Source organism: Ursus maritimus, unplaced genomic scaffold, assembly GCF_017311325.1.
Source record: "Ursus maritimus isolate PB19 unplaced genomic scaffold, ASM1731132v1 scaffold_19, whole genome shotgun sequence".
NCBI classification, from domain to species: Eukaryota; Metazoa; Chordata; class Mammalia; order Carnivora; family Ursidae; genus Ursus; species Ursus maritimus.
Window position 1 is genome coordinate 41,838,059 of NW_024424341.1, and position 27,981 is coordinate 41,866,039.

General features: G+C 42.7%; 1 protein-coding gene across 1 annotated transcript; it reads right to left on the reverse strand.

The window, feature by feature from the left end:
• Positions 1-3,163: 3,163 nt before the first annotated feature.
• Positions 3,164-27,888, reverse strand: DUXA (double homeobox A). The gene is made up of 7 exons (XM_008706545.2): positions 27,811-27,888; positions 22,307-22,453; positions 14,251-14,405; positions 13,507-13,615; positions 12,442-12,587; positions 7,247-7,364; positions 3,164-3,608 (listed from the first exon to the last, which is right to left on the reverse strand). Exons 3-7 carry the CDS (start codon positions 14,392-14,394, stop codon positions 3,556-3,558), a joined length of 570 nt encoding a protein of 189 aa, XP_008704767.1. The 5' UTR covers positions 14,395-14,405; positions 22,307-22,453; positions 27,811-27,888; the 3' UTR covers positions 3,164-3,555.
• Between the last annotated feature and the right edge of the window lie 93 nt (positions 27,889-27,981).

The window sequence follows — 27,981 nt, forward strand, 5'->3', positions numbered from 1 at the left end:
ATTTCAGTGGTAGTTTATAGAAACCAGTTTCTGTTAAAATGATAGGGGTTCCCCCCACCGTCATCTATAACATTTTTGGCAAGCCTCTTTTTCTTCGGGTCCTTATTTATTTATTTCTAACATTATTTGAACCCAACCCAATGAAATATTTACTGTCAGTTTTGCTTGTGTCCCGCAATAAAGACACTGTTCATTTTGTTTGTTTCTCTTTGGTTTTCTAAGCAATCATTCAATCACCAAACATTATCTCTTCCTTTCCAGGAGCTATACTGGACTTTTCAGTGACATGCCCAATAAATTTTATTTTGCTGCTGAAGTTGGTTTTAATATTCTGTCATTTCCAACACAAGGAGTCCTAACTGATGCAAATTTAGAAAAGAGGCAAAGTTTCATAATTCTTCTTGCCCAAGTATTTTGATGATTTGAAGATTGTAGATAGCTTCCCACATTGATTACATTTATAGGGTTTCTCACCAGTGTGAACTCTCTGGTGTAAAATGGGTGTGCTTTTCTCCTAAAGGCTTTCTGGCAGAACCCACATTAATAGCGTCTCTCACCTGTATGAGACCTCGTGTGTTTCATGAGAGATGAGTGGTCAGTAAAGGCTTTCTCACATCCGTTACAGCTTTACAGTTTCTCTCCAGAATGTCCTTTCTGGTGTCCAGTCAGGTGTAACTTCAGACTGAACACGGCTGCGTTCACCATATTCATAGGTTTTCTTACCCGTGTCGATTTTCTCACACTTCATTTGAAATTAACTATAACGGAACAATTTTTTCATCTCCATTAAATTTGTAAAAGTTCTTTCTTCTAGGGGCACCTGGGTGGCACAGCAGTTGGGCGTCTGCCTTCGGCTCAGGGCGTGATCCCGGCGTTCTGGGATCGAGCCCCACATCAGGCTCCTCCGCTATGAGCCTGCTTCTTCCTCTCCCACTCCCCCTGCTTGTGTTCCCTCTCTCGCTGGCTGTCTCTCTCTCTGTCGAATAAATAAAATCTTTTTTAAAAAAAAGTTCTTTCTTCAGATTTAAGTAAATCTAAGTTATTTTTCAAACTCCTTCCACTTAAGTCATGCTCATGGAGTTTTTGTCTTGATGGAATAATGTTTGAGCTGTTTGAGAGACAGAGAGAGGGAGAGCACTCGCATGAGAGAGCACAAGCAGGGGGAGTTGCAGAGGGAGAGGGAGAAGCAGGTTCCCTGCTGAGCACAGAGCCTGACGTGGGGCTCGACCAGGAGATCATGACCTGAACTGAAGGTAGATGCTTAACCAAATGAGCCACCCAGGCGCCCCCAAATTGATTCTACTAATCAACCCTGATTTGGGGGCGAAACAAAAGGAATGACTTACATTATTCCCCCCCCGAACTGTGGCAAAGGTGAGAATTGCTGTGGGAAGGTTGCTTTATCATCCTTCCAAAGCGTCAGGGTGTGAGTTTAGTGTCAGTGGAGAGGGTTTCTTAAGACTACTGAAAACTGAATGGTGATTGAGCCTGCAGACATATTCCAACCTGGAGTTTAGAGTCCCGAGATCTAATCTGACAGCACCGCCGTTATCTCCACATGGCAAGATTCAGACTACTTTGGGTGCTAACAGTGGGGATACAGTTGAGTTGGTTCCCCCCATACAGAAGCAACACACGCTGGTTTACTGTCTGTGTGGAAATTCACTTGAAAATACCTCTGCTAACTGCCATCCACTCCCTAAAAGTAACCGCAACATCTCATACTGTAGATAATTGTTCTCAAACGGCAGAACTGGATTCCAGGGATAAAGCATTTCTCTTAGGGGCTCTGGGGTGGCTCGGTGGGTTGGGCATCCGACTCTCTATTTTGGCTCAGGTCATGATCTCAGGATCACGAGATCAAACCCTGCATTAGGCTCCGCGCTCAGCAGGAGTCTGCTTGAGATTCTCTCTCTTTCTCCCTCTGCCGCTCCCCCCCCACTCGCTCTCTCAAATAAAATAATCTTTAGAAAGCATCTTTTTAAAATAAAACAATTCGGTAGTAATTATAACCTAACACTTGAGAATTATGATGGCAGAACTTGCCACTGCATCTCCTTACCATGTCATAGGTCAGCTCACGGCCCTCAAACTGATACCCGTCCAGCGCTGAGCACTCCTCTGGACTAAAGGCCACCTACTGTGGAAATCTCCAGGAGGCTGTGACATTTCCCCCCAGGAGGGTAGCCAGTGGCTGAGGGAGCGCACTCCAGTGCCCCGCCTCTGATCCACCCTGCACTAGGCTGTCGGACCAACAACCTATGACATTATCACTCCAGGCCTCGATTGCCTCGTCTACCATAGTCGCAGTGAAGGGAGTAACAATGAGGATTAACTGGTCTAAGGTGCGGAAAGAACTCAGAAGGGCACCCGGCACAAAGTAATTGCATAGACTCGTTATTATCTGTCTCGGAAGTTGCTGTCCCGTAGACAGATCCAGGGGTTTCATAGCAAAATAGGTGGAGGAGAAAATCCACATTCTTAACCCCGTAGTGTCCAGGACTGGCGTGATCCCTAACACACAGCTCACTTCTTTTTCATGAGCCTTACTGGCTGTTTATTCCCCAGATCCATGCGCCTTTAAACCTAAGGCAGACTGGAAACCTCTCACTGGCTCACTGTTTCCCCTTTCTTTTAGAAAGCTGCCCCTCCCACCCCCAAAACCCCCTGAGCACTTCCTTCCTAAACAGCATACCTGTCAGACAGCCTGTCCTGGTCCTTGGACATTTTGCTCCTTTCTCACCTCAGAACTCAAACTTACTGTCTTGAAATCTTTTCTCTAGATTCTCACGGAGTTCATGCACTCTTCTACTGAAAATGTTGGCTCAAAGTACAACCTCACCAGGAGTGTTTTCTGACTCAGTTATTTTAAGGAGCCCTTGCCCCAAAACCACCCAGGTTACTTTATCTTCTTTTAGTATTTATGCTTTCACTTTATTTAGTTAATTTTCTGACTTCTGGGTTCGATGCCAGCCAGCTATTACTAATATTCACGTCTTCTTTTTAGGCGCCTTAGTGAATAAGTTTCTTCGTTTGGGTCATGTACATTCTCTTAAAATGTATCCTTACAGTTTTGGTTCTGTAACCGAACCCAAGTCCGTCTGCCTGACGTGCAGCAAAGCCAATGACCGAGACACCGGGTTTGCAGCAAGGAAGGGTTTATTCAAGAGGCAGCCAGATGAAGAGAGGAGGAGGGGGGAGGGAGAGCTTCAAACCCGCCTTCTGCCTTCCGGAAAGGGGGGAGAACAAGTTTTTTTATAATCAAAAGACTTGAGGCTACATGCATATTGATGAAAAGGGTGGGGAAGCATGACTTTTTCGTGAGTAAAGACGGAGCATGCAAACTGAGCAAACATGCGGAACATATATCCCATGTTCATTTCGGGGTGAAGACAACACCGGAATGAAGCAAAACCCAGCCCCTGTTGTCAGGACAAGGGGAAGCAACTTAGGGCATGTTCCGGGAGCTGGTATACGCTGGACGGGATCTTGGGCTCGTTTTCTTGAGTGAGAAATGCAGGGCCTTCCTTGTTCATGGACTGGGACTGTATCCGTTCACCCTGAGTCCAGGCTTGTGCAGAGACAGCCAGTGGGTCTGTTAGTGGGGTCTGAAAAGGCACAATAGCTTATTGGGGGAAGCAGTTGTCTAACAAGATTAAAATGTTCTGCTACTAGTTTCAACCTCATGAACCCATGGGGCACTGTTTCAGTTCTGCTGTGATTAAGATATTGTTTTGGGGGCGCCTGGGTAGCGCAGTCGTTAAAGCGTCTGCCTTCGGCTCAGGGCGTGGTCCTGGCGTTCCGGGATCAAGTCCCACATCGGGCTCCTCCGCTGGGAGCCTGCTTCTTCCTCTCCCACTCCACCTGCTTGCGTTCCCTCTCTCGCTGGCTGTCTCTCTGTCGCGTAAATAAATAAAATCTTTAAAAAAAAAAAGATATAGTTTTACATTATACTTTCTAACCTACTAACGCCATCAAATACGTAGGTACGGGTGTTTGGGGAGCACATTTATAAAATTGGAAAGATGCTGCCTGTGCAATGTTGAATGAAATAGTTCACAAAACGCTTTCTAGATCCGCACCGTTCAATAGGGTAACCGCTAGCCACATGTGACTATACACATTTTTTGCCTTTATTTTTTTTAATTTATTTTTTTTAAAGATTTTATTTATTTATTCGACAGAGATAGAGACAGCCAGCGAGAAAGGGAACACAAGCAGGGGGAGTGGGAGAGGAAGAAGCAGGCTCATAGCGGAAGAGCCTGATGTGGGACTCGATCCCAGAACGCCGGGATCACGCCCCGAGCCGAAGGCAGACGCTTAACCGCTGGGCCACCCAGGCGCCCCTATTTTTTTAAATTTAAATTCAATTAATTAACATGTAGTGTATTATTAGTTTCGGAGGTAGAGGTCAGTGATTCACCAGTTGCATGTAACACCCCATGCTCATTACATCAAGTGCCCTCCTTAATGCCCATCACCCCCTTTCCCCCTTCCCCCCCATGAGGTTCAGCAAACGTCAGTTTGTTTCCTATTGTGACTATACACATTTCAATTAAAATGAATTATGGGCCACCTGGGTGGCACAGTTGGTCAAGCGTCCAACTCTTGGTTTCAGCTCAGGTCTTGATCTCAGTGTCGTAGATCAAGACCCACGTCGGGGCTCTGAGCTTGGTGCAGAGTCTGCTCGAGATTCTTTCTCAACCTCCCTCTGCCCCTCCCATTTGTGTTCCCTCTCTCTCAAATACATAAATAAAGCTTTAAAATTTTTAAATTAAAAATGCAGCTCCTTTTGTCACACTAGCCATATCTGTCCTACTCAGGAGTCTACTGTGGCTTGTGGCTATTAGATACCACCAATAAAGAGTATTTCCAGCAACACAGATATTTCTATTGGATAGTATTGACCTGGAATATGAGCTTATTTAAAAACAAAGTACGTATGTCACAGGTATCTTCATGTGTGTGTGCGGGTATACATCAATAAAGGTTTTCCATCTATTCCATGATATAGACCTTTTTAACTCTTAATTTTTATAGAATGTAACTTTATTAACTGGGTCTGAAATTTCAGAATATTTAAAATTACCACACTCCTTGTAGAAATCCCTATTTGACCAGATATATTACTTTTTAAAATATCTGCTTCAGGGGCACCGGGCTAGCTCAGTCAGTAGAGATGTGACTCTTGATCTTGGGGTCATGAGTTCGAGGTCACATTGGGTGTGGAGCCTACTTTAAAAAAATAAAATATTTTTTAAAAATAATAACATATCTCCTTCATAATATCTGTTTATTTTTAAAATTCTTCATCATATGGTCCAGCAATTCACTTCTGGATATATGACCCAAAGAACTGATATATATATGTATATATACTTTATATATGCATATATGATGGAATATTATAGATATGGGATATATATAATGAAATAGTATATAGATGGAATATATATAATGGAATATATATAATAAATATAAAAAGACTATATATATAATGGAATAATATATATGTGTGTATATATAATGTAATATTACTCAGCCATAAAAAAGAATGACATCTCGCCATGTGCAACAACATGGATGGATCTAGAGAGTATCATGCTAAGTGAAATAAATCAAGGGGAGCCTGGCTGCCTCAGTCAGTAGAGCATGCAAGTCTTGATCTTGGGGTTGTGAGTTTGAGCCCCACATTGGAGGTAGAGATTACTAAAAAAAAATAAATAAAAACTTTTTAAAAAGAGGGGGCACCTGGGTGGCTCGGTTGGTTAAGCATCCGACTTGGTTTCAGCTCAAGTCATGATCTCATGGGTCATGGGATTGAGCCCCGCGTTCAGCTCCGAGCTCAGCAGGGAGTCTGCTTGAAAGAGTCACTTCCTCTGCCCCTCCCCCACTGGAGCTCTTGGGAGAGAGTGGTCTCTCTCTCTCTCTCTCTCTCTCAAATAAATAAGTCTTTTAAAAAACTGTTTAAAAAGCCACATGTTAAAATATATTAGCCAGAGAAAGACAAATACCATATGATTTCACTCATATGTGGAATTTAAGAAACAAAACAAATGAACAAAGGAAAAAAGAGAAACAAAAAAACAGAGTCTTAACTATAGAGAACAGACCCATGGTTACCAGAGGGGAGCTGGACGGATGATGAGCACTGAATAATGTATAGAACTGTTGGACCCTTATATTGTACACCTGACACTATGTTAACTACACTGGAATTAAAAAAATAAGAAATGATTGGCCGTTGGCAAATGATTCAACCTGCAGGCCCTCTGCCCTTCCTGGAGGTCGGGGAGGAAGAACTCAAAGTGCCAATCCTCGAATTTCTCTCATCACTGGAAATTCCAAAGGTTTCAGAAGCTCTGTGCCAGAAATGGGGATGAAGACCAAATAAATCGTTTCTTCCTAAAAAGCACAATTACTATGATGACTGAAAAATGCTATTAATAAGTTTATTTTCACTGTCCTCAAGATCTGCTGAACTCTGGTTCTACGGTCAGTCAGCAGGGCTGTGTGGTGCCGGGTATCTATCCGTCTCTGCCTCCTGAAGTTCTGTTTACCATCTCCAGCAGGCTCAGCTTCGGGAAAAGCCGAAGGTATGTTTAGACGACATGCTCCCGTTCCCAAAAAGAGTGAGAGAGATTTAGAGCCCAGGCTGAAGACATCAGATATACTGAATGGAGAAATAAGACAGCTGAGAGTGAGATTGGTGCCATTTTGTGTGGTTTCTATGCCTAAGGGGGAAAGATAAGAAGAAGAAAGAGAAATGGAAGAAGCCAAGTTTATACATTCAAACATGAAAATGAACTCGCTCCCACCTTCCTAGTCCAATATGGAACTTATTACCTCCTGGGAAAGCCATGCACTATGCGGCCCCTGGCAGAACACACTGAAGGATTGATTCTTCCATAAAGTCAACCATACCTTCCGCAAAAATTGACTGATCGTTTACTATGTATCAGGCACTGGGAAGACATCAGGGAACAAAATTCACATTCTATTGGGGTTTCTGGACTCTGGCTGGAAAAGTGGCCAGTGGGATTCCTTGGGGGAATGTCACCCCTGACTTGGGAAGAGCCCTCAGAGACTATAACCAATCCCCTTACTCTATGGAACCTGATAAGGCATTGAGTAGGAGTATCTTCTACTTCCCAAGAGATAGTTGGAGTTGAATCCACCATATGGAAGGACTGGACAGTCAGGAGGCTCTGCTTGTGAGCCAAGATGAGGACAACAGGGTGATTACCTTGAACTCCCTCGTCCCAGAGAGCCTGGTCCTGGTCTTGTCTCTGTTCTGAGTCTTGATCATCAGGTTCTCTTTTTCTCTGGACATGGAATCTGGATCTCCGATTTTGAAACCAAATCTAAGTGGGTAAAACATTGAGAATTAATTAAGACAAGTGATGTCATGTAAGCTTCACCATTGCTTTTTTCATAAGGCAGAAGGAAGAGTGAGATGGTTTGTTTTAGACCTAATTCCAAAATCACTGACATTCCATATGACATCTGGGAAAGTCTGGAGATAAAGCCCAAAATTCTGAACCTCACGCCTAGTACCTTCATGATGGGTTTCATATCCTCGAAGTCCCCATGGTCCCCTCATTATGACCAGGGCTGGTTTTTCTCTAAAGTGCCTAGACTGAAGCTCTTCCCTCTGCGTGGAATTCTTCTCCCATCTTTTTTCCTTACTCTCAAAAATGCCTATTTTTCTTCCATGACCCAGGATAGTACGTCTGTCTAGGAAAATATTTTTCATCCCGCAATACATAATTGGTTGCTACCCCTAGCCTCTGCCCATAAATTACACACATATATGCACATTAGACACATATGTTAAATATATGTCTACATAATTTATAATATAATTTTAGAAAAACACGTATTTATGTATTACACACACACATACACACACACACTCACATTCCACAGGGGCTGCTTTTGGTTTTCACAGAGGTTGCAAGGAGAATAAAGCACAGGTCTAGAGTCCAAAAACCAGGTTTTGGAAAAGTGACATTATATCACTGAAACTTTCACCTTCCTGAAGGTACAGAGCACTCTGCAGATACACGCTTGTTTTGGAAGGCCTGCACATATGTAGCCCTGCATATGGCTTCTACACCCAAATCATAAATCCCCTTTCTCCATCTGCCACGCTTGTGATATCTATAAAAATTAGTCCTCTGTTGACAAAGTCATTCAGAGAGTTCTCGTTATTTCTGCACCTACCCATATCTTGATCTTAAGGAAAAATATATTCAGCTTTGAATTCTGAGGAGAACACTAGCCCAAAGAATATTGGAATGGGTATATTAGGACATGATTCGCTTCGTATTTCACTGCTGACCTCTGTTTTCTTCCCTCTCAACTCACGCTCTTTCAGAATCACACCAAACCATTTACTCAAAGGTCAGTCTGCCATTTATATCCATATAGCCTTCACTGGGACACATCCTCTCCTCCCCAGAGCTTTGGAGTCTCGTGGAAGCTGCCTCGTATTCATTCTAGGTATCTCTGGTGGACACCTCCAACCCTGGGGGATCTCCCTATTTTCTTCTAGAACCCAATCCTCCTGCTGGATAACACCAATATCAGCCAGCCATCCAAGCTAAACCCGCCATATCTTCCTGTTTGTCTCATTTCTTTCCCTCTCCATGCCATCCCTGTCCTCCACACCCCATCCGTGCATATGCTATCAATCTATGTCCGTGCTGTCTCTTAAACACTCATTTCCATGTTTCAGCCTCCTTGACTATTCATTGATTGTCAAACTTATTTCCTGTCTTCACTGTGGAATCCATTCTTCACTCTGGAGGAAGAGGAGCTATTTCAAATTGTAACCATAGCATGCTTTCTTTTCTGCCTTAATTCTTCAAGCGCGTTTCTACCATTTTCCAAGTGTGTAATTCATTTCAAGACCTCTGAACATGGCTCAGCATATAGGGATTAGTCAGAGATGGGCGCCTTCTCACAGCTCACCGGCTAATGAATGATGTTATATTCAGGATTTGTGTCCACCATCTTAACTGGCTACAAACAGCTGGTTCAGACTTGAGGCCTCCTTAAGTATCTTTATGACACCCTAGTTCACCAGCCCATAGACAAATTTTCAATGTTCTGGAAGCCACAGGGCTGCTCCTAGGAACCCAGTCTGCCACAAATGCTGCCCTTATTAACCCCCTCTATTCTGGTCTCCCCCCAGGGAATTTCCACCTGCTTTGCAAGCCTCGGATCAAGTTTTCCTCTGTGAAACTATTTCTGACCAGACACATCTGCTTCCCTGTTTATACCAAACACATTTGTTCACTTATATTTGTCTAGAAGGTAAATTTGTGTGATTTAATCACACCATCGAAATTGTTTATTTGCCCATCTCCCTTATTATTTTCCAAGCTTCTGTTCTTCTTTATGAATACCTCACTAGGTAGGACAGTTCCTAGCACACAGTAGGTACTTGGTATGAATGCAACGTGAAAAACACAGAAAGAGAAAGAAAGGAGAGAGAAAGGAGCATTAGACCCTCTGATGTGCATTCACTTCCTGATTACTGGAAGGAGCACTGGTTTAAATACAGACACACAGTACACCACTCTGACAGAATTATATTCCATCAGGATCCTACATTTTTGGGATGCCTGGGTGGCTCAGTTGGTTAAGCTTCTGCCTTTAGTTCAGGTCGTGATGCCGGGGTATTGGGGTCGAGTCCCACATCAGGCTCCTTGGTCAGCAGGGAGCCTGTTTCTCCCTCTGTCTGCTGCTCCCCCTGCTTGTGCTCTCTTTCTTTCTCTGACAAAATCTTAAAAAAAAGATCCCATATTTCTAAGCTGAATGTTAAATCCCTAAAGTAGACAAAATAATTCCAACCTCATGGGGTAATTAGAAAGATTGGAAAATAGGATAGATATAAAGACTTTAGCCAAATGCCTGGCTTGTATTCAATGTAAAGTAACCCTTCCTTCCTTCCTTCCTTCCTTCCTTCCTTCCTTCCTTCCTTCCTTCCTTCCTTTCACAAACTCTTATTGTCATGTGCCAGGCGCTGTTCCGAAAACAAATAGGAAACAATCCCAACGTGCCCCTTCCTCACCATCCTCCAAACCCCGCTGCAACCGTTGCCACAAGCATGAGCCGAAGCTGACAAAGCAGAGGTGGCAGCAGCAGCTGTCACTGCCAGAGCAGGAGGGAAGAGACTGCAGATGGGAAGGATGGAGTCGCATTGCACCACCTGGCCTCCTGGCCAATGGAAAGCCTGATGACCCCAAGCCAGCTCTTCACAGAGGTCCTCCAGAATCAAGGGGGCCACTGCTGAGTCTCCCACCTCCTCCCCTGGGCAAAGGCCCAATTCAGGGAGGCCAAGGCCCCCGGTGTGGCCCAAATGCTAGTGGTTGGTAGGGGTGACTGATGCTGAATCTCCTTTTCCCAGACCAGGCCATGGGGGTCCCTCCAGGAGAGGCTTTCACAAAAAGCAGAGAAACTCTTGAAGGCTCAAAAGCTGATCTTTCATCAAGAATACTTGCCTGCCCAAGGATGGACCCCAGGTTATGGAAGACAAATCCAACCGCCTTGTATGCTGACACTAGCCAAAAAGGCCACTGTTGATATGAGGTCCTCTGTACCTTCACCAGTCAGGCATCAGTGGGCCTCCCCCGTGAGACTGCCTTCCCATCCAGGCTGGGAAGAGCCCTCTGTGACCTGAAGGCCGTACATTTCCCTGTGGCCCTGTGGTGGCTACTGTGAGGCTGTCCCCCCACCTCCCTCAGTCAGTGACACCGACCTGCATTTGCCGTCTCCCCCATTTGGGGTCCAGAGTTGTTTCTACAGTAAGGGATTCTCTAGTATCTTCTATGCTTTTTTCAGGCCCAGATAGTATCTTTATAATCATTGTTTAAACTTCTAGTTCAGACATCTTACTTATATCCGTACTGATTAAATCCCTGGCTATGAGAACTACCTCCTGTTCCTTCTTGTGGGATGAATTTCTCCTTCTCACTTTTTGTCCAGAAAAGAAAAGAAAGAAAGAGAAAAAAATAACAAAAACAACTCCTACCTTTCAAAAGGTGGTTGGTTTTCTACTTGTAGGGTTGGCAGTATGTTTCCTCAGAACTCTGATTTCTCAGGTGGTCAGAATAAGTTGATAACTATCTAGTTGTATTTGAGGGATGAGACAAACTTAGGGTCCCCCTACTCCTTTGCCATCTTGACTCCTCCCCTGGGGTCCAGAGTTGTTTCATCAGTGGTGTGCAGTGTGCACTCCTTCTGATCAGCCTCCAGACTCGCTTTCAGGACCCCATCTTTGCTCCCTTCATCTGCCTCCTGGGTCCTCTCCCCCCTCGCCAACTGACTGCTGAACAGGAAACCTCTTTGGTGTTGTTGCTTGGGTACCTGTCCCCAGTACTGCTATCAATTCCTGAGAGCTCTGGAGCAGTTTCCTACCATTCCCTTCTTCTAGCTGCTTGTTTTAAGTCCTTTTTATGTGACACCCTGTACCCCCAGTGTTGCCAGCTGCTCTGTGATACTCACCGGGTCATCTGACCTCAGCTCAAGTTTGAATGACCGGTGGAGTTACCCCCCGAAAGGCCACTCTCCTTCCTTTTGCATTTCGTAGTTTCTGTGTCAGTAGTGTGATCCCCACCACTCTGGTCTGCGATCACCGTGCTTGTGAAACTGTGCATCCCTTTGTAGCCTTTCTCAACGTGAGTGGCATCTTTGTGACTTCCTAATGCTAGAGTTTTTTTCTGCCAAAATGAGTGAGGCTCTTGGTGCCCTCTAGACTTTTCACACTTCCCAACATGGGAGAATTGTGGAACTTTCCAGAAGACTGCCTTCCTGGTCCTCCCCATTGTTCTACTGGTATCGTTTCTTCGGGGATTGATGCAAGCCTTTGAGGCGTTCACTAAAGGATATTGGTGGGTACCCGATCTCCTCAGCCCACTTTAGTTAGACGATGTCACTATGAGGCCACTAGCCCTTTTGTCTGAATTCTGTGAACCTCCACCCAGCTGACCTTTGGGTGGGACCTGGACAATACTATTGCCTTCTTCCAACCTTCTGCTACACACCTTGCCCTGGTTTGCTTTCTGTGAAAATAGTAGTGGAACAGGTTCAGTTTTGAACTGGTCCTGAGGAAATGGGTCAGGTATGTGGGCAAGAGGGATGAGAGCCACTGGAGAACTGAGAATGAATTTTTAAAAATTTAAAAAATATATTAGTAATAAATGCGGTGAAAAGAAAAAAAACACACAAAAAATTTTTATTTGATTACAACAAAAAAAGAACTGAAGGGGGTGAGAGCTGGCTGTGGGGGAACCTGGGTTAGAACCTACCAGATGGAAAGAACAGCTTGTGGAAAGGCCCTGGAGTGGAAATGTGCCTGTCCTGTCCCTGTGGCTCCCCTTCCCAAACATCTCCATCCCTAGGAGATGGAGTAGCTGATTCTTCAACACTTACTTGGACTCTCGACTCTGGAAGGCCAATTTCTTTAGCAAGTTGCTCTCTGGTATCGATGCCAGGATAAGGGTTGTTTGTAAATGCCTCGATGAGGATGTGTAATTGTGAGGAACTATAGCTGGTACGACACCGTCTGTCTTCTCTACCTGGGACAGATGTAAGACTGAGGGTCAAGGAACATTTCAGACGTCAGTTTACACATTCAGACAAGGAACCCAAACATCCCACTCTGTCTCCCATCTAATTTGGAACCTGTTGCCTCTCCTTAAGAGGGCCTTGCCCCAGCTTGTTCCAGGCAGAAGGTTCTAGAGGAGACGCAGTATATGCTTAGGTTGCTGGTTCTTTCCACTGGAAAGAACATAAGCAGAAGAGAGTCTCAGAAGGTCCATGAACGCGGGCACCCAGGTGGCTCAGTTGGTTAAGCATCTGACTTTGGCTCAGGTCACGATCCCAGAGTCCCGGGAAAGAGCCCCACATCGGGCTCCCTGCTCAGCAGGAAGTCTGGTTCTCCCTCTGGCCCTCACCCTGCTCTCTTGCTCTCTCTCTCTCTCTCTCCCACTCTCTCCCACAAATAAATAAATAAAATCTTTTGTTTTTGTTTTTGTTCTTTTGTTTTGTTTTGTTTTAAAAATTTTATTTATTTATTTGACAGAGAGAGAGACAGCCAGGGAGAGAGGGAACACAGCAGGGGGAGTGGGAGAGGAAGAAGCAGGGTCCCAGCGGAGGAGCCTGATGTGGGGCTCGATCCCAGAATGCTGGGATCACGCCCTGAGCCAAAGGCAGACGCTTAACGACTAAGCCACCCAGGCACTCCAGATAAATAAAATCTTTTTTTTTTTTAAATAAAATCTTTAAAAGAAAAAAAAAAAAAAGAAGAAGGTCCATGAACCATGCAGGGAAGAATTTCCACAGGCTATGTTGAACCCTGAGCCGGAAGACCTGAACAGGAGTTCCAGAGAGAGAACATTCTTTTCCCACTCAGAGTAGTAGTTAGCTCCAGTGCAGAAAGGCACTTGGGTACCCAAGAGCCTCTGCTGGGGAACAGGACTGGAGCAGACTATTTACTTGGAATCTCCTCTTCAGAGTGATCTTGGTCTTGGCCTGATTCTAAGTCCTCATCGGGTTCTGATTTTTTCTGGCACTGGTGCCTAGCTCTTCGATTCTGAAACCAAATCTTAAGTGAGGAAAAGAAAATGAGAGAATTAAGCATGTTTATGTCACCTCAACCCCATCACTGCCTTTCTTCAAAGGGTGTGTGTGATTCTTATTAGATCAGAGCTCAGGATTGTTACTGATACCTGTCACACCTGACTAAGTTTTATGTCACGGCCTGGCAGTTAGCATCTCCACAATCTGGTCCCAACATGACTAATAATAATCTTTGTAAGTTAATAAATGGATGCTGCAATTATGCATTTAACAACCAGCTCAAGCATTTCCTCTTCTCTGAAGGAGCACCTGCACTTCCTTCCCACTTCTGTAGGCTCTTTCGTCCTCAGTACCCACATTTGTGAGGTGAGACAAAGAGCAACATCCTTGTGAGTTCATTCTGGGTGTCAATCAAGATATTCCAGGACAACCGTCTCTGGTCCCCTCCCTCTTTAGGAGCTTTGTACTATCGCTCAATAAACTTTACTACCCCTCAATAAACTTTGCTTTGCTGCCCACCAAAAAAAAAGAGAGAGAGAGAGAGAGAGAGAGACTGCACACGAAGCCCTTAGCAGACTGGCACATAACACGTGCTTGATCAGTGGTTTCCTCTCCTCCCTTTCTACTTTTAGTCTTAGAGATACAGAATTTGTAATTTACCTGGATTCTAGACTCATCAGTGTTGACTTCTAAAGCTAGTCTTTGTTTGGTAGCATAACCTGGGTAAGGATTTTGGTCAAATGCCTTGATGAGGATTTTCAGTTGATCTTCTGTGAATTTGGTGCGGCTGCGTCTCTGATTCATTGCTATGGTGTCTGTGGAAAGATTAGGAGAGAGGAAGCATTTAAGAGGCCAGCTTATATGTTTCAAACTTCAGGCTCAAGCTAGTCTCTGATTTCCTCTTTTCATTTGGAATCCACCAGAACCCAGTAGGAAAGAACTCTGCCACAATTATAAAGCCCTTAAACACACAAGGGTGATATCTCTCTTTTTTTTTTTAAGATTCCATTTATTTATTTTTTTTTTTTGAGAGAGAGAGCGAGCGAGAGAGCACAAGCAGGGGGAGCAGCAGGCACAGGGAGAGGGAGAAGCAGGCTCCCCGCTGAGCAGGGAGACCGACATGGGGCTCAATCCCAGGCCCCTGGGATCATGACCCGAGCTGAAGGCAGATGCTCAACTGACTGAACCACCCAGGCGCCCCCAAAAGGATGATTCTTTTTTTTTTTTAAAGATTTTATTTATTTATTTGACAGAGAGAGAGACAGCCAGCGAGAGAGGGAACACAAGCAGGGGGAGTGGGAGAGGAAGAAGCAGGCTCATAGCGGAGGAGCCTGATGTGGGGCTTGATCCCATAACGCCGGGATCACGCCCTAAGCCGAAGGCAGACGCTTAACCGCTGTGCCACCCAGGCGCCCCCAAAAGGATGATTCTTGAACTTCTCTAGGTGATCTGAATGCCATGACTGGGGAGTCAAGGTCTTCTATTTTCAAAAACCATGAAAAATTGATGTGTTCTGTTCGTATGGTTTAAGAACAATGAGTCAAGGAAATTGCAATTACATTACAAGCATGAATACTTGAGCCCATAGAAATGAAGAACAAATGAGGTATCATTAAGCCCCTTTCAGTTTTTCTGGCTAAAAGACTGGTACTTATTATTACATCATTTTGAAGTCCACTGCCCTCAGTCACAGATAAACAGGATCACTTTCCAAAATGTGTTTTAAAACTCTGTGGGGAGTATAAAATTAATTGAAAAAAGATTCCATACTTTCAGTAGAATTTTCAAATAGGGAATAAATACCACATTACATGATTTTACTTTAATTTTTATTTTTTTAAAGATTTTATTTATTTGAGAGCGTGAGCATGAGCAGGGGGAGCAGCAGAGGGAGAGGGGGAAGCAGACTCCCCGCTGAGCAGGGAGCCCAACATGGGTCTCAATCCCAGGACCGGGGTATATTGACCTGAGTCGAAGGCAGATGCTTAACCAAATGAGGCACCCAGGTGCCCCACGTCACATGATCTTAGATATGGGACAGCACCTTGAAATAGCCAAATCTGGAAAGCCTGGGCATTTGTTTGGAACATAGGATTTTGTAACAAAATTAGACTTAGTGAACTGAGATGAGAAGAAGTTACTGGGGATGCTGGAGGTTCATTGGAAGCACAAGAGCTGTGTTCATACGCGAGGAGACTTAAATGTACTGAGTTGCTTTGATTGGCACTTCATAGGAAAGAGCAAGTTCCTTTCTGTCTCTGGTACAGTTTTGCAATATTTCTGAGGTCACTTTCAGAAAAGTCAAACTCCACACTTATGCAAAAAGAAAATCCAGTATAAACTCATTACATTCCTTAGGCAAAAGAATTCCTTTGGATTTCCAGTCTATAAGGATGCTTCTTGTTTGAGCCGCGAATGTCCCCCCTAAAAGCCTAAATCTTCACTTGCGTACCAGTCTCCTACCTCCTGGTCTATTGTACTTCACTGAAAGGGCAACGTGAACTTTATGTACGTATTTTTCCTTACTTATTTTTTAGATTTTGAAATTTTTTTAAAGTCACATCTACACCCAACATGGGGGTTGAACTCACAATGCTGATATCAGAGTCATCTGCTCTACCCCACTGAGCCAGCCAGTCACCCTGAAAGGGGAAAGTTAACTTTACTATCACCCACAATTCCTCTTAAGTCATAGCATGTTGATCAGGCCCTTACCTGTATCATTGACATCATCACCTAGTGACCTACTTGGCCTTATACCCTGGAATAAGTGTCCACCAGCCACCACACCTAACTTCTCCCTGTCCCCCAAGCAGGCCAACTTCGTCCCATTCCAGAGCTTGGTACTTGCTCCTCTCTTCCTGTGATACTCTTCCCATGGTGATGGACTAGCTTGCTCCTTTAGAAGAGGTTCCAGCTTGAGCACTATCTTCTCAGAGTCCTTCCCTGACTCTCAGTCTAAGGCCCATGGCTCCATGCTCCAAATAGGCTGTGACAGAATTTTTCTTTCTTTTTTTTAGATTTTTATTTGAGAGCTCGTGAAAGAGAGAGAACAAGCAGGGGGAAGGGCAGGGGGGAGGGAGAAGCAGGCTCCCCGCTGAGCAGGGAGCCCAACTTGGGGCTGGATCCCACGACCTGGGATCATAACCTGAGCAGAAGGCAGACATTTAACCAACTGAGCCACCCAGGTGTCCCCGTGATGGAATTTTTCTGATGGCAACGTGATCTGCTCTGAGGTTGGCCTTGGGTTAAAAAACTCTCACAAGACCCTACCCATCTGATACCATCACTTAAATTATTCTCTGTGCACAGGTCCTTGACTATCCGTTCTTAGAAGGAAAAATTCCTTTACAATAAAAAAACTTAAAGGAAAGCCCTTAAGTAGCTGTAGTAAGACTTCTAACTAAGCCAGACCAACTCCCTAGGGAGTACGGGAAGAGGATAAGCAGAGGAGGGCTTCCTGAGACATTGACAGGTAGAGGCGGGGCTGGGAGGAGGAGACGAGGAAGAGCAAAAGTAAGATGAAAGGTAAGGAAGGAGGAAAGCAAAGAGATCAAAGCTGGATAAGATCTTTTTCTTTAAGATTTTGTTTATTTGTCAGAGAGAGAGAGAGAGAGATAACAAGCAGAGGGAAAGGCAGGCAGAGGGAGAAACAGGCTCCTCGCTGAGCAGGGAGCCCAACTCAGGGCTCGATCCCAGCACCCTGGGATCATGACCTGAGCCAAAGGCAGATGCTTAACTGAGCGAGCCACCCAGGCGTCACAGTAAGATCTCTTTCATCAACCCAGGAGCATGTTTAAGCCCAATAAGCTAAATGCTCTTTGAGAGCAGTATCAAGATCCAGTTCACCTCTGACTGGGGAGTGGTAAGGGGTCTGCAGGGGCACAAAGTTCTGGACAGAGTTATAGCTTAATAATTCCCTTCTTGAGTCTATACCCTAGAGAATCTGACAAAACATGTACATCTGGGTAATGCAAACGGATAATCACTGACATAGTGTTGGTAGTAGTGAACATCTCAAATGTCTACCAACAGGGAACTGCATTTCCAAGTGAAAATGCCAAGAAGATATTTGAAGTAAACCTTATTTTAGAATGTTTGGATTTACAGAAGTTAAAAAGATAGTATGAGGAGATCCCATATATTCCACACCCAGTTTCCCCTATTATTCACTGTATTTTTTTAAAAAAGTAATCTCTATACCCAATGTGAGGCTTGAACTCATGACCCCAAGATCAAGAGTTGCATGCTCTACCAACTGAGCCAGCCAGGTGCCCCTCTCCTATAATTAACATTTTATATTAGCACAGTATATTTGTCACAACTAATGAATCGATACTGATACATTATTAGTAACTAAAGTCCATACTTTATTCACATTTTTAAAGTTTCTATCTAAAAAAGTTTTTACCTAATAGCCTTTTCCTGTTCTAGGATGCTATTCAAGGTACCATACTACATTGGGTCATTATGTCTCCTTAGACTCCCTTTGGCTCTGACAGTTTCTCAGACTTTCTTAGTTTTTCATGATATGGACAATTCTGAGGAGTCCTGAGCAGATATTTTGTATAACCTCATTGGAGTTTATCTGATATTTTTCTATGATGAGACTAGGGCTGTGTTTTCTAAAGAACCAAATAGGATTTTGAGGGCAACCTAAAAGGTACAGGGAGGATGAAAGCCCACAAATAGCCAGAGGAATGTTGAAAAAGAAAACCAAAGGTGGTGGCATCACAATTCTGGACTTGAAGCTCTGTTACAAAGCTGTCATCATCAAGACAGTATGATAACTGCCACAAAAACAGACACATAGATCAATGGAACAGAACAGACAACTCAGAAATGGGCCCTCAACTCTATGATCAACTAATCTTCGACAAAGCAGGAAAGAATATCCAATGGAAAAAAGACAGTCTCTTCAACAAATGGTGTTGGGAAAACTGAACAGCCACATGCAGAAGAATGAAACTGGGCCATTTCCTTATACCATATACAGAAATAGACTCAAAATTGATGAAAGACCTAAATATGAGACAGGAATCTATCAAAATCCTTGAGGAGAACACAGGCAGCAACCTCTTCGACCTCGGCCACAGCAACTTCTTCCTGGACACATCCCCAGAGGCAAGGGAAGCAAGGGCAAAAATAAACTATTGGGACTTCATAAAGATAAAAAGCTTTTGCACAGCAAAGGAAACAGTCAACAAAACCAAAAGACAACCATCAGAATGGGAGAAGATATTTGTAAATGACAGATAAGGGCAAGTACCCAAAATCTATAAAGAACTTATCAAACTCAACACCCAAGGAATAATCCAATCAAGAAATGGGCAGAAGACATGAACAGACATTTCTGCAAAAAAGACATCCAAATGGCCAACAGACACATGAAAAAGTGCTCAACATCACTCAGCATCAGGGAAATTCAAATCAAAACCACAATGAGATACCACCTCACACCAGTCAGAATGCTAAAATTAACAAATCAGGAAATGACTAATGTTGGTGAGGATGCAGAGAAAGAGAGGAACCCTCTTACACTGTTGGTGGGAATGCAAGCTGGTACAGCCACTCTGGTAAACAGTATGGAGGTTCCTCAAAAAGTTGAAAATAGAGCTATCCTACCACCCAGGAATTGTACTACTGGACCCCAAAGTACAAATGTTCTGAAGGGACACGTGCACCCCAATGTTTATAGCAGCAATGTCCACAATAGCCAAACTATGGAATGAGCCCAGATGTCCAACGACAGATGAATGGATAAAGACGACGTGGTATATACAATGGAATATTATGCAGCCATCAAAAAATGAAATCTTGCCATTTGCAATGACATGGGTGGAACTAGAGGGTATTATGCTAAGCGAAATAAGTCAATCAGAGAAAGACAATTATCATACGATCTCACTGATATGTGTGGAATTTGAGAAACAAGGCAGAGGATCATAGGGGAAGAGAGGGAAAAATGAAACAAGATGAAACCAGGGAGGGAGACAAACCATAAGAGATTCTTGATCTCAGGAAACAAACTGAGGGTTGCTGGAGTGGACAGGGGTGGGAGGGATGGGGTGGTTGGGTGATGGACATTGGGGAGGGTATGTGTTGTGGGGAGCCCTGTGTATTGTGTAAGATTGATGAATCACAGACCTGTACACCTGAAACAAATAATACATTATACGTTAATTAAAAAATGATTTATTAAAAATTTTTTTTCCTATGGTACTCATACAGAAACAGACAAGTAGACAAATGGAACCAAACAGAAAGCCAAAGAACAGAAAGGCTGTTATATGTGAGAACTTGGGATGGCTATAGCCTCCAAAAATCAGTGGGAAAAGCTAGTGCTGGGTAAAGAAAGTGGCTTACTGTATGAAGAAAAATGAAGTTGAGCCACGCAATATACAGTATATTTTAAAATGCCAAATTGAAGACATGTAAAATGTAACAGTAAACGGAAGATGATGTACAAGAAAACCCATGTTACACTGAGACAGAAAAGAGTTACGTAAATAAAATGCCAAAATGCAGTGGGAAAAATTGCTGGAACTTAAGACACCATAACCGAAAACTGCAGTTCAAAAGTTAGAAAATTGGACAAAGCCAGATGCTTGCAACCGTGGGGATTTTAATTGTTCAAAAACATTTCTAGAGTGCCTATTAAAAGCCAGACCCTATCCTAGGCACTGTGAGCAAAATAGACAGGAGAGCCCTGACCTCATGGAGAGGCAGTTTAAACAAGTAAAATATATAGTATGTCAGATGGTGAATATTTCCATGGCAAAAAAGAAGGAAAGAGGGAAAGGAGAGAATGCATAGGGTAAGGTCACAATTTTAAATGAAGTAATTAGCAAAGACCTTACTGAGAAAATGACTTGAGCAAAGACTTGAAGCAAATGAGAGAGGGAGCCATGTTGACATTTAGAGAGACACGCTGCAGGAACTGGGGAGAGCCGTGGGAGCCTGCCTGGCCTATTTAAGAGACAGCAAGAAGATTAGGTAGTCTGGAAAAGAGGAAATAAAGCATAAGCAAGTGAGGTCCTAGACGTTAGCTGGGGGGCGGGGCAGGAAGCAGATTGTATAGGGCCTCATAGGGCCATGTGGGGATGGACCAAGAAATGGTCAGATTCCTAAAATATTGGAATGTTAAAACCAACGAAACTCCCAGTCTAATTAGATGTGGGTCATAAGAGAAAAATGGGTTGAGGATGTTTCTTAGATTTATTTGGCATGAGCAGCTGGCATGTCCTGAGTGAGGGTAAACTCGGGGAGGGAGAGTTTGGGTGGAAACATGGAGAGTCCAGCTTGGGACATGCTGAGTTTGAGATGCTGGTTAGAGACAAGTAAACCGGTTACATAGACAAATCCAAAGTTCAGGAGAAAAGTTGAATCTGGAGAGAGAAATCGGGAAGCTTCTTTGATTACAAAGATTTTCTGGTCTCTGAAATTTCTCATGCCTCCCATAGTTTCTTTTTTTAAGTGTGTCTCTCTCCCTCTCCTTCCTGAAGCAAGAATCTATCTTGAATGCCTGTATCTTTCTGAAATCCCCAATGCTCAATGCTCAGGAAACAGCATATTTCCATCTCACGTGAGAGAAACTGGTTTTCCCTAACCCTAGTACAGTCTTTTCAAGGTATAAAAGTGGAATTCCCACAACCTCTGGCAAGCGCAGTAGGTTTTCAGTCTAATTTTTAGTCCAATTTCCTCCCCAAAACAACAAAATGGAAACTTTGGTCGGTGTGTGGGGAACTTACTGTTTGGAGAGTTGTCTTGGGCCATGTTGGAAGAGAGTTCTGCAGTCTAGGGATCAGACTGGGAGACAGCCTCGAGGATGGTTTTATATCATCAGCCTGGATGGCCCCTCCTGCTTATTTAATCTTTAGTGATTCTGAAGGTTTATCTTTACCAATTGAATCACTTCTTAGAACCATAGACCCTTTTATTTATTTATTTATTTATTTATTAAGATTTTATTTATTTATTTGACAGAGAGACAGCCGGTGAGAGAGGGAACACAGCAGGGGGAGTGGGAGAGGAAGAAGCAGGCTCCCAGCGGAGCCCGATGTGGGACTCGATCCCGAAACACCCGGGATCACGCCCTGAGCCGAAGGCAGACACTTAACGACTGCGCCCCCCAGGCGCCCCCCCATAGACCCTTTTAATCTAGGGAAGGCTAGATAAGCCTCCTAGTCTTCCATTAACAGAGATTTAATAATTTATACTAACCTGTACACCCAAACCGTCACAGAAGCATTTCTGAGTACTACTGTATTCACACATTTTTTTTCAATGTTTATTATATACATTTTTTAAATTCCTTTTTTAATGCTCTTCCCTTATCTTTTGAAGTGGTGACCTTTTCTTATTAAATTAAAAGGGCTCTTGGTGGGAGGGGGTGTCTGGCTGGCTCAGTCTACACAGCATGTCACTCTTGACCTTGGGGTCATGAGTTCAAGCCCCTTGTTGGGCATACAGCTTATTTAAAGAAAACAACAAACAAATAAGAAACAAAACAAAAATTAAAAGGGTTCTTTTAATTAGTGCCAGGATTAGGGTGTGGAAAGTGAAGTTCTCAACTCAGGAGCAATTTAAAGGGGTGCAAAAAATTCTGTGTTCAATATAAATCATATTTGAATGTGATGCTTAAAAAAACAAAAATTAATTGCAAAAAGTCCATGTATATAAGATATAAAAGACATAAATAAGAACAAGATCCTACCCTACGCTGGCGGGAGTAGCTTCGGGTGAGGTTGCTTGTGCAATGAACATAAAGGTCTCTGCCTTGCAATCTCTTCTCAAGGTCATCGATCAGCCTTGACGGAAGTTGACAAATTCTTGTCATAGTTTGTAGCTGTGATCCACAGTACTGCAGGATAAAAGGGAAAGTTTCGTTTTGTTACACATACATGTTTGTGTGATTTTAAAACACTTTAAAGAGGAATTAGATAAGTAATACAAGTTTTATTTATTGAGATATTTGACTTTTATTTTGTAATTTTTAGTTTTTTTAGTTTTTAAAAAGATTTATTTAGAGGCGCCTGGGTGGCACAGCAGTTGAGCGTCTGCCTTCGGCTCAGGGCGTGATCCCGGTGTTACTAGATCGAGCCCCACATCAGGCTCCTCCCCTAGGAGGCTGCTTCTTCCTCTCCCACTCCCCCTGCTTGTGTTCCCTCTCTCGCTGGCTGTCTATCTCTGTCGAATAAATAAATAAAATCTTAAAAAAAATAAAATAAAAAGATTTATTTATTTATCTGAGAGGGGGGAGGGGCAGAAGGAGAGAGAAAATCTTAAGCAGACCTCACACTCAGCGAGGAGTCCCACTCGGGCCTCAAACCCATGACCCTGAAACCCCGATCTGAGCTAAAACTAAGAGCCGGTCACTTAACCAACTGTGCCACCCAGGCACTCCATATGAGATATTTGACTTTTAACAAAGTGTGATCAAATATTAAAACTTTCCTGAAAGTTTTTTATTTTTTTTTTTTTTTAAAGATTTTATTTATTTATTTAACACAGATAGAGACAGCCAGCGAGAGAGGGAACACAAGCAGGGGGAGTGGGAGAGGAAGAAGCAGACTCACAGTGGAGGAGCCTGATGTGGGGCTCGATCCCAGAATGCTGAGATCACACCCTGAGCCGAAGGCAGACGCCCAACCGCTGTGCCACCCAGGCGCCCCATCCTGAAAGTTTTTTAATCAGGACAATACATACTTATCAGGAAACTTTATAAAACAGTGATAAGTTGTATGTTATTCACTTCTGTATATTAAATCTTTTCCACTATTTTTTTCCACCAAATTTGTCTGGAAACCTAGAGCACAAATTTCTGCCATTTGTATTTATTAATATTTCTATTTTTCGTACATATTTTTATGTATACCTATTTGGGTTTAAATATCATAACTTGTATGATTTGTTGATTATAAATTAAATATTTATGTTGTTATACTTACTCCAATTAAATATTGTATTTATTTTAAAATGTATATTTTAAATTTATACTAAAAATTTAAAAATATATGTGGCATCTAAAAAGCCAACCAGTGCAATGTTCAAGAAAAGAAAAATGAGTGCAAATGGATCAAAATTATAAGGAGCAGTTGCAAGGTTGACTTGAAAAAACGTATTCTAACAACTGAAAATGATCAAATATCCAATATTGACATTGTTAAAGCAGAATTGTCATCAAATTCAGAATTAACTAATAAATCTTTTCCTCATGTGAGGAAATTATGAAGAAACAGAAATGCCAGAATTTCAGAAACTAGTAAACATGAAATATGAGTAAGAAAACAAGAAGATACTTTTTGAAATAAATTTTAGGGGTGCCTGGGTGGCTCAGTTGGTTAAGTATCTGCCTTCGGCTCAGGTCACAATCCCAGGGTCCTGCGATTGAGTCCTGCATTGGGCACCTTGTTCAGTGGGGAGCCTACTTCTCCCTCTGCCTGCTGCTCCCCCTGCTTGTGCGCTCTCTCTCTCTTCTCCCTCCTTCTCCCTGACAAATAAATAAAATCTTAAAACAAAAAAAGAAAGTATACATATCATCAGTGTAAAGCTTGGTGAATTTTTACAATTGAACTCCCCTATCACCAGGTGCCAGATCAGTATATTTTTCTTTCAACAAATTGTCACATTCATTATTTTTGCTTTTAATTTAAATTTTTCACATTTAATTTCAGGAAAAATGTAATATGCCACTTCTATTTTATTCATATTTTCTCTCATACCTGCTCACACACTGCATTGTCAATCTTTTAATCATTATGAATCTTACTGATGAAACAATAATATCTCATTGCTTTATTTTCAATTTCTTTGAGTACTAGTGTTTTTGAATACTTTTAACTAAATATATTGGTCATATTCTACTTTTTGTTTCAGATTCTTGGCTTATGTAGAAGAGGTAAAGTTTTACCTCTACCGTCTTAGGATCTCTGGATGGGCCTGAGAATTAAATTGACATAAGACAGATTAATAGGAGAGAAGCTTATAAATTTATTTAATGTAAGTTTTGCCTGATACACAAGGCTTCATAAGGAAACAAAGACCCAAAGAACTAGCAAAACCTAAGTGCTTATATATTAAGTTGAATATATAAAGAGAGGCAGTTGTTCAAATGTAGCTAAAATAAATGGGGAGACTAAAGGAAGACAAAAGTTGTCTTTTATTTTTAAAGATTTTATGTATTTATTTGAGGGGGGGGGAGAGCGCAAGCAGAGGGAGTGGCATAGATAGAGGGAAAAGCAGGCCTTCCGCTGAGCAGGGAGCCCAACATGGGGCTGGATCCCAGGACCCTGAGATCATGACCTGAGCCAAAGGCAGACGCTTAACCGACTGAGCCACCCTGGTGCCCCAAAAGTTATCTTAACGAGGTCTGTTTGTATGGAATTTTTTGGGTTTTGACTCCTCATCTCGGGTGATAACAATGTTTCTTTCCTCCTAGTGTATTTTCGTCACATTGTCTCTATCACTCATCCTTTTCCCTCCCACTATCCATCAATTTATATTTTTCTGAATAGTTTAAGAGCTTCATACTTCATGTCTCATATTCGTTTGTATTTTCTGAGAACAAGGATATTATCTTGCACAACCAGAGGACAATTTCTAATGTCAGGGAATTTAACGTTTGATCAATAGATTCATTCAGATCATATTGCATTCATCATATAAAGTCCATTATATGTAATATGGTCCAGCGTAGCAATGCGCCAATATCAGATTTGATCTAGTTAGGCAGAAGTATGACTTTTTTAATGTTTTTATTTGGAAATTAAGTATGGTTTAAGGAGATGTATGTGGGTGCCAAGTTGACAAGAGGTAGAATATGATGGCTAGTTTTATGTATAAACTTAGCTAGGCTATACTAGCCAATTATTGAATCAAACCCTAATTTAGTGTTGCTGTTAAGATATTTTATAGATATACTTAACACCTACAATTGATTGGCTTTAAGTAAAGAATTTTATTTTGGTAATGTGGGTGGGCCTCATCCAATCAGTGAAAAGGCCTTACAGATTTAAGTAAGAGTTCCCAGAGGAATAAATTCAGTGTCAAGCCTGCAGCATTAGCTATATCTGGAGATTTTCCAGCCCATTAGCCTACACTCTACCCTATGGATAGAGTAAAACTTGCCATGCCCCACAATCACGTAAGTGAATTTCTTGAACTAAATCTCACATACATATTGCACCTACACACACACACACACATATGCAATACACACATATACACCATATAGTTACAAAAGATGTATATGTGTAAATATTTATAAAGCATATATCTTACTAGTTCTCTGCAGAACTCTTGCTACATTTTTCATTCCTTGACCTAATCAATAACTTGTCACTATGATTCTTTCTCATCTTAGAAATATTATCTCAAGGGCATTTCTATACTCCCTGATTCCAGTTCTCAATCTGTATGCATACTGAAATCATCAAAGATGCATTTGAGGGGCACCTGGGTGGCTCAGTCATTAAGCGTCTGCCTTTGGCTCAGGGCCTGATCCCAAGGTCCTGGGATCGAGCCCTGCATCGGGCTCCCTGCTCCACTGGGAGCCTGCTTCTTCCTCTCCCACTCCCCTGCTTGTGTTCCCTCTCTCGCTGGCTGTCTCTCTGTCAAATAAATAAATAAAATCTTTAAAAAAAAAGATGCATTTGGTTCTCTCAGCTCCACAGTTATGAAAAAAAAAAAATCACCTGACTTCTAAGGTTGCTTAATGTACCTCTGGGTGGACATCAGAACCCCTAATATGAGTTTGTTGGTTTCTTTCTTTCTTTCTTTCTTTTTTTTAAAGATTTCATATGTATTTATTTGACAAAGAGAGAGCGAGCACAAGCAGGGGGAGCTGCAGAGGGAAAGGGAGAAGCAGACTCCCCAATAAGCAGGGAGCCTGAAGTTTGTTGGTTTCTTGACATCAACCAGTTTACAAAGCCAGGTTGGGCCAGGGTGCATGCTCTGTCCATTCTCTTCAATTTACATTCATTCCCCCGGTGCTCTTACCTAGTATCATGATTTGGAATGTCAGTGTAAGCTAACAACTCTCAATTTAAAAAATTTTAGAGAGGGGATGCCTGGATGGCTCGGTCGGTTAAGCATCTGCCTTCAGCTCAGGTCATGGGATGGAGTCCCGCATCAGGCTCCTTGCTCAGCAGGGAGCCTGCTTCCCTCTCTGCCTGCTGCACCCCCTCCTCGTGCACTCTCTCTCCCTATCTCATAAATAAATAAATAAAATCTTTAAAAATAAGTAAATTAAAATAAAATTTTAGAGAGTTTTATTTAAATTCAAGTTAGGACAGCTGACCAGTATACACAATCTTCACAAAGAAGAGAGTGCTCTGGGGAAGGAACATTTGGTGCAGTGTTATATTTTGTTTTTACATAAAGAGTTACAAATTATCATGACCAAGGGCATTCCAGAAAGTTACAGACTTTGTCTTATGTTTTTAGTATGTGCAAAACCGTATGATTTAATCTTATGGGAACCAAGGAGGGTTGTGGGGGTTTCTTGTTTTTGTTTTTTCTTATCTTTATGTTTGGAATGCTCCTTTTTGGGTTTTTTGTTTTGTTTTGTTTTTTCTTCAACAAAGCAGATGTGCAATGTGTGCTTGGGGGCAGAAATAGAGTCCATGCTTTGAGGTTTTGACAAGTCATTTTGACTTTGGTAAATGCTAAAGTATAGCTTCCCTGAGAGCCCAAAAGCAGGGCCCACAAACACGAAAAGTTGAAACTTTCCATTATTTATCAGGGCTGAACTCTCTTCCAATGTTCAGTCATTGGTTGAAATGCCTACTTAATACATGCCTTGTGGTCTCAAACATTTCAAATTGGCAATGCTCAAAACTGGAGTCCTGAGTTTCCCTCCAAGCTTCCTCTAATTGCTCCTCCCCACTTCACAGAATGGCAAATCCATTTTTGTGGTAATATAAGCCAATTACATGACTCAGAAATTCATTTATCTTATGAAAAAGGCCCTGGGCCAAATAAGGCCCAGGCGAGTATGCAATCCGTGAGAGGGGACTTCCGGTAGGAGGGTTTTTGAACTACTTTTTTGGTCCGCTACCGGACAAGAGGATCCGGGAAGGTGGTACCAAAAAGGGGAAGTCACCAGGCCAGCCTCGAGTCGAAGGCGAGTTCTGTGCCTTTGCGTATGCCTCCACCCTGACGAATGTCCCTGCCTCCCGAGACTCAATTTCCCCAGGCACAGAATGAAGGCTCTCGCACCTGCCCCTTGGTCCTCTCGAATTGTAAAAATGCAGATCGGTGGCTCAGTTGCTTGCGCTCCTTCCCCTAGGATAAGACTCCTGCTGAAGACCCGCCTCACACGGTTGGATACCGAGGAGGGAAACCACAGTACCCAGAAGGCATCTGAGGCGGCTCTGGCCAATGACAGCA

Excerpts from the sequence above, each read along its gene's own strand:
- DUXA (XM_008706545.2), bottom strand. The coding sequence starts at position 14,394 with ATGAATCAGAGACGCAGCCGCACCAAATTCACAGAAGATCAACTGAAA. Across the intron at positions 13,616-14,250 it reads CTGATGAGTCTAGAATCCAG|ATTTGGTTTCAGAATCGAAG; the intron begins GTAAATTACAAA and ends TCCTCACTTAAG. Across the intron at positions 12,588-13,506 it reads CTCTGAAGAGGAGATTCCAA|GTAGAGAAGACAGACGGTGT; the intron begins GTAAATAGTCTG and ends CATCTGTCCCAG.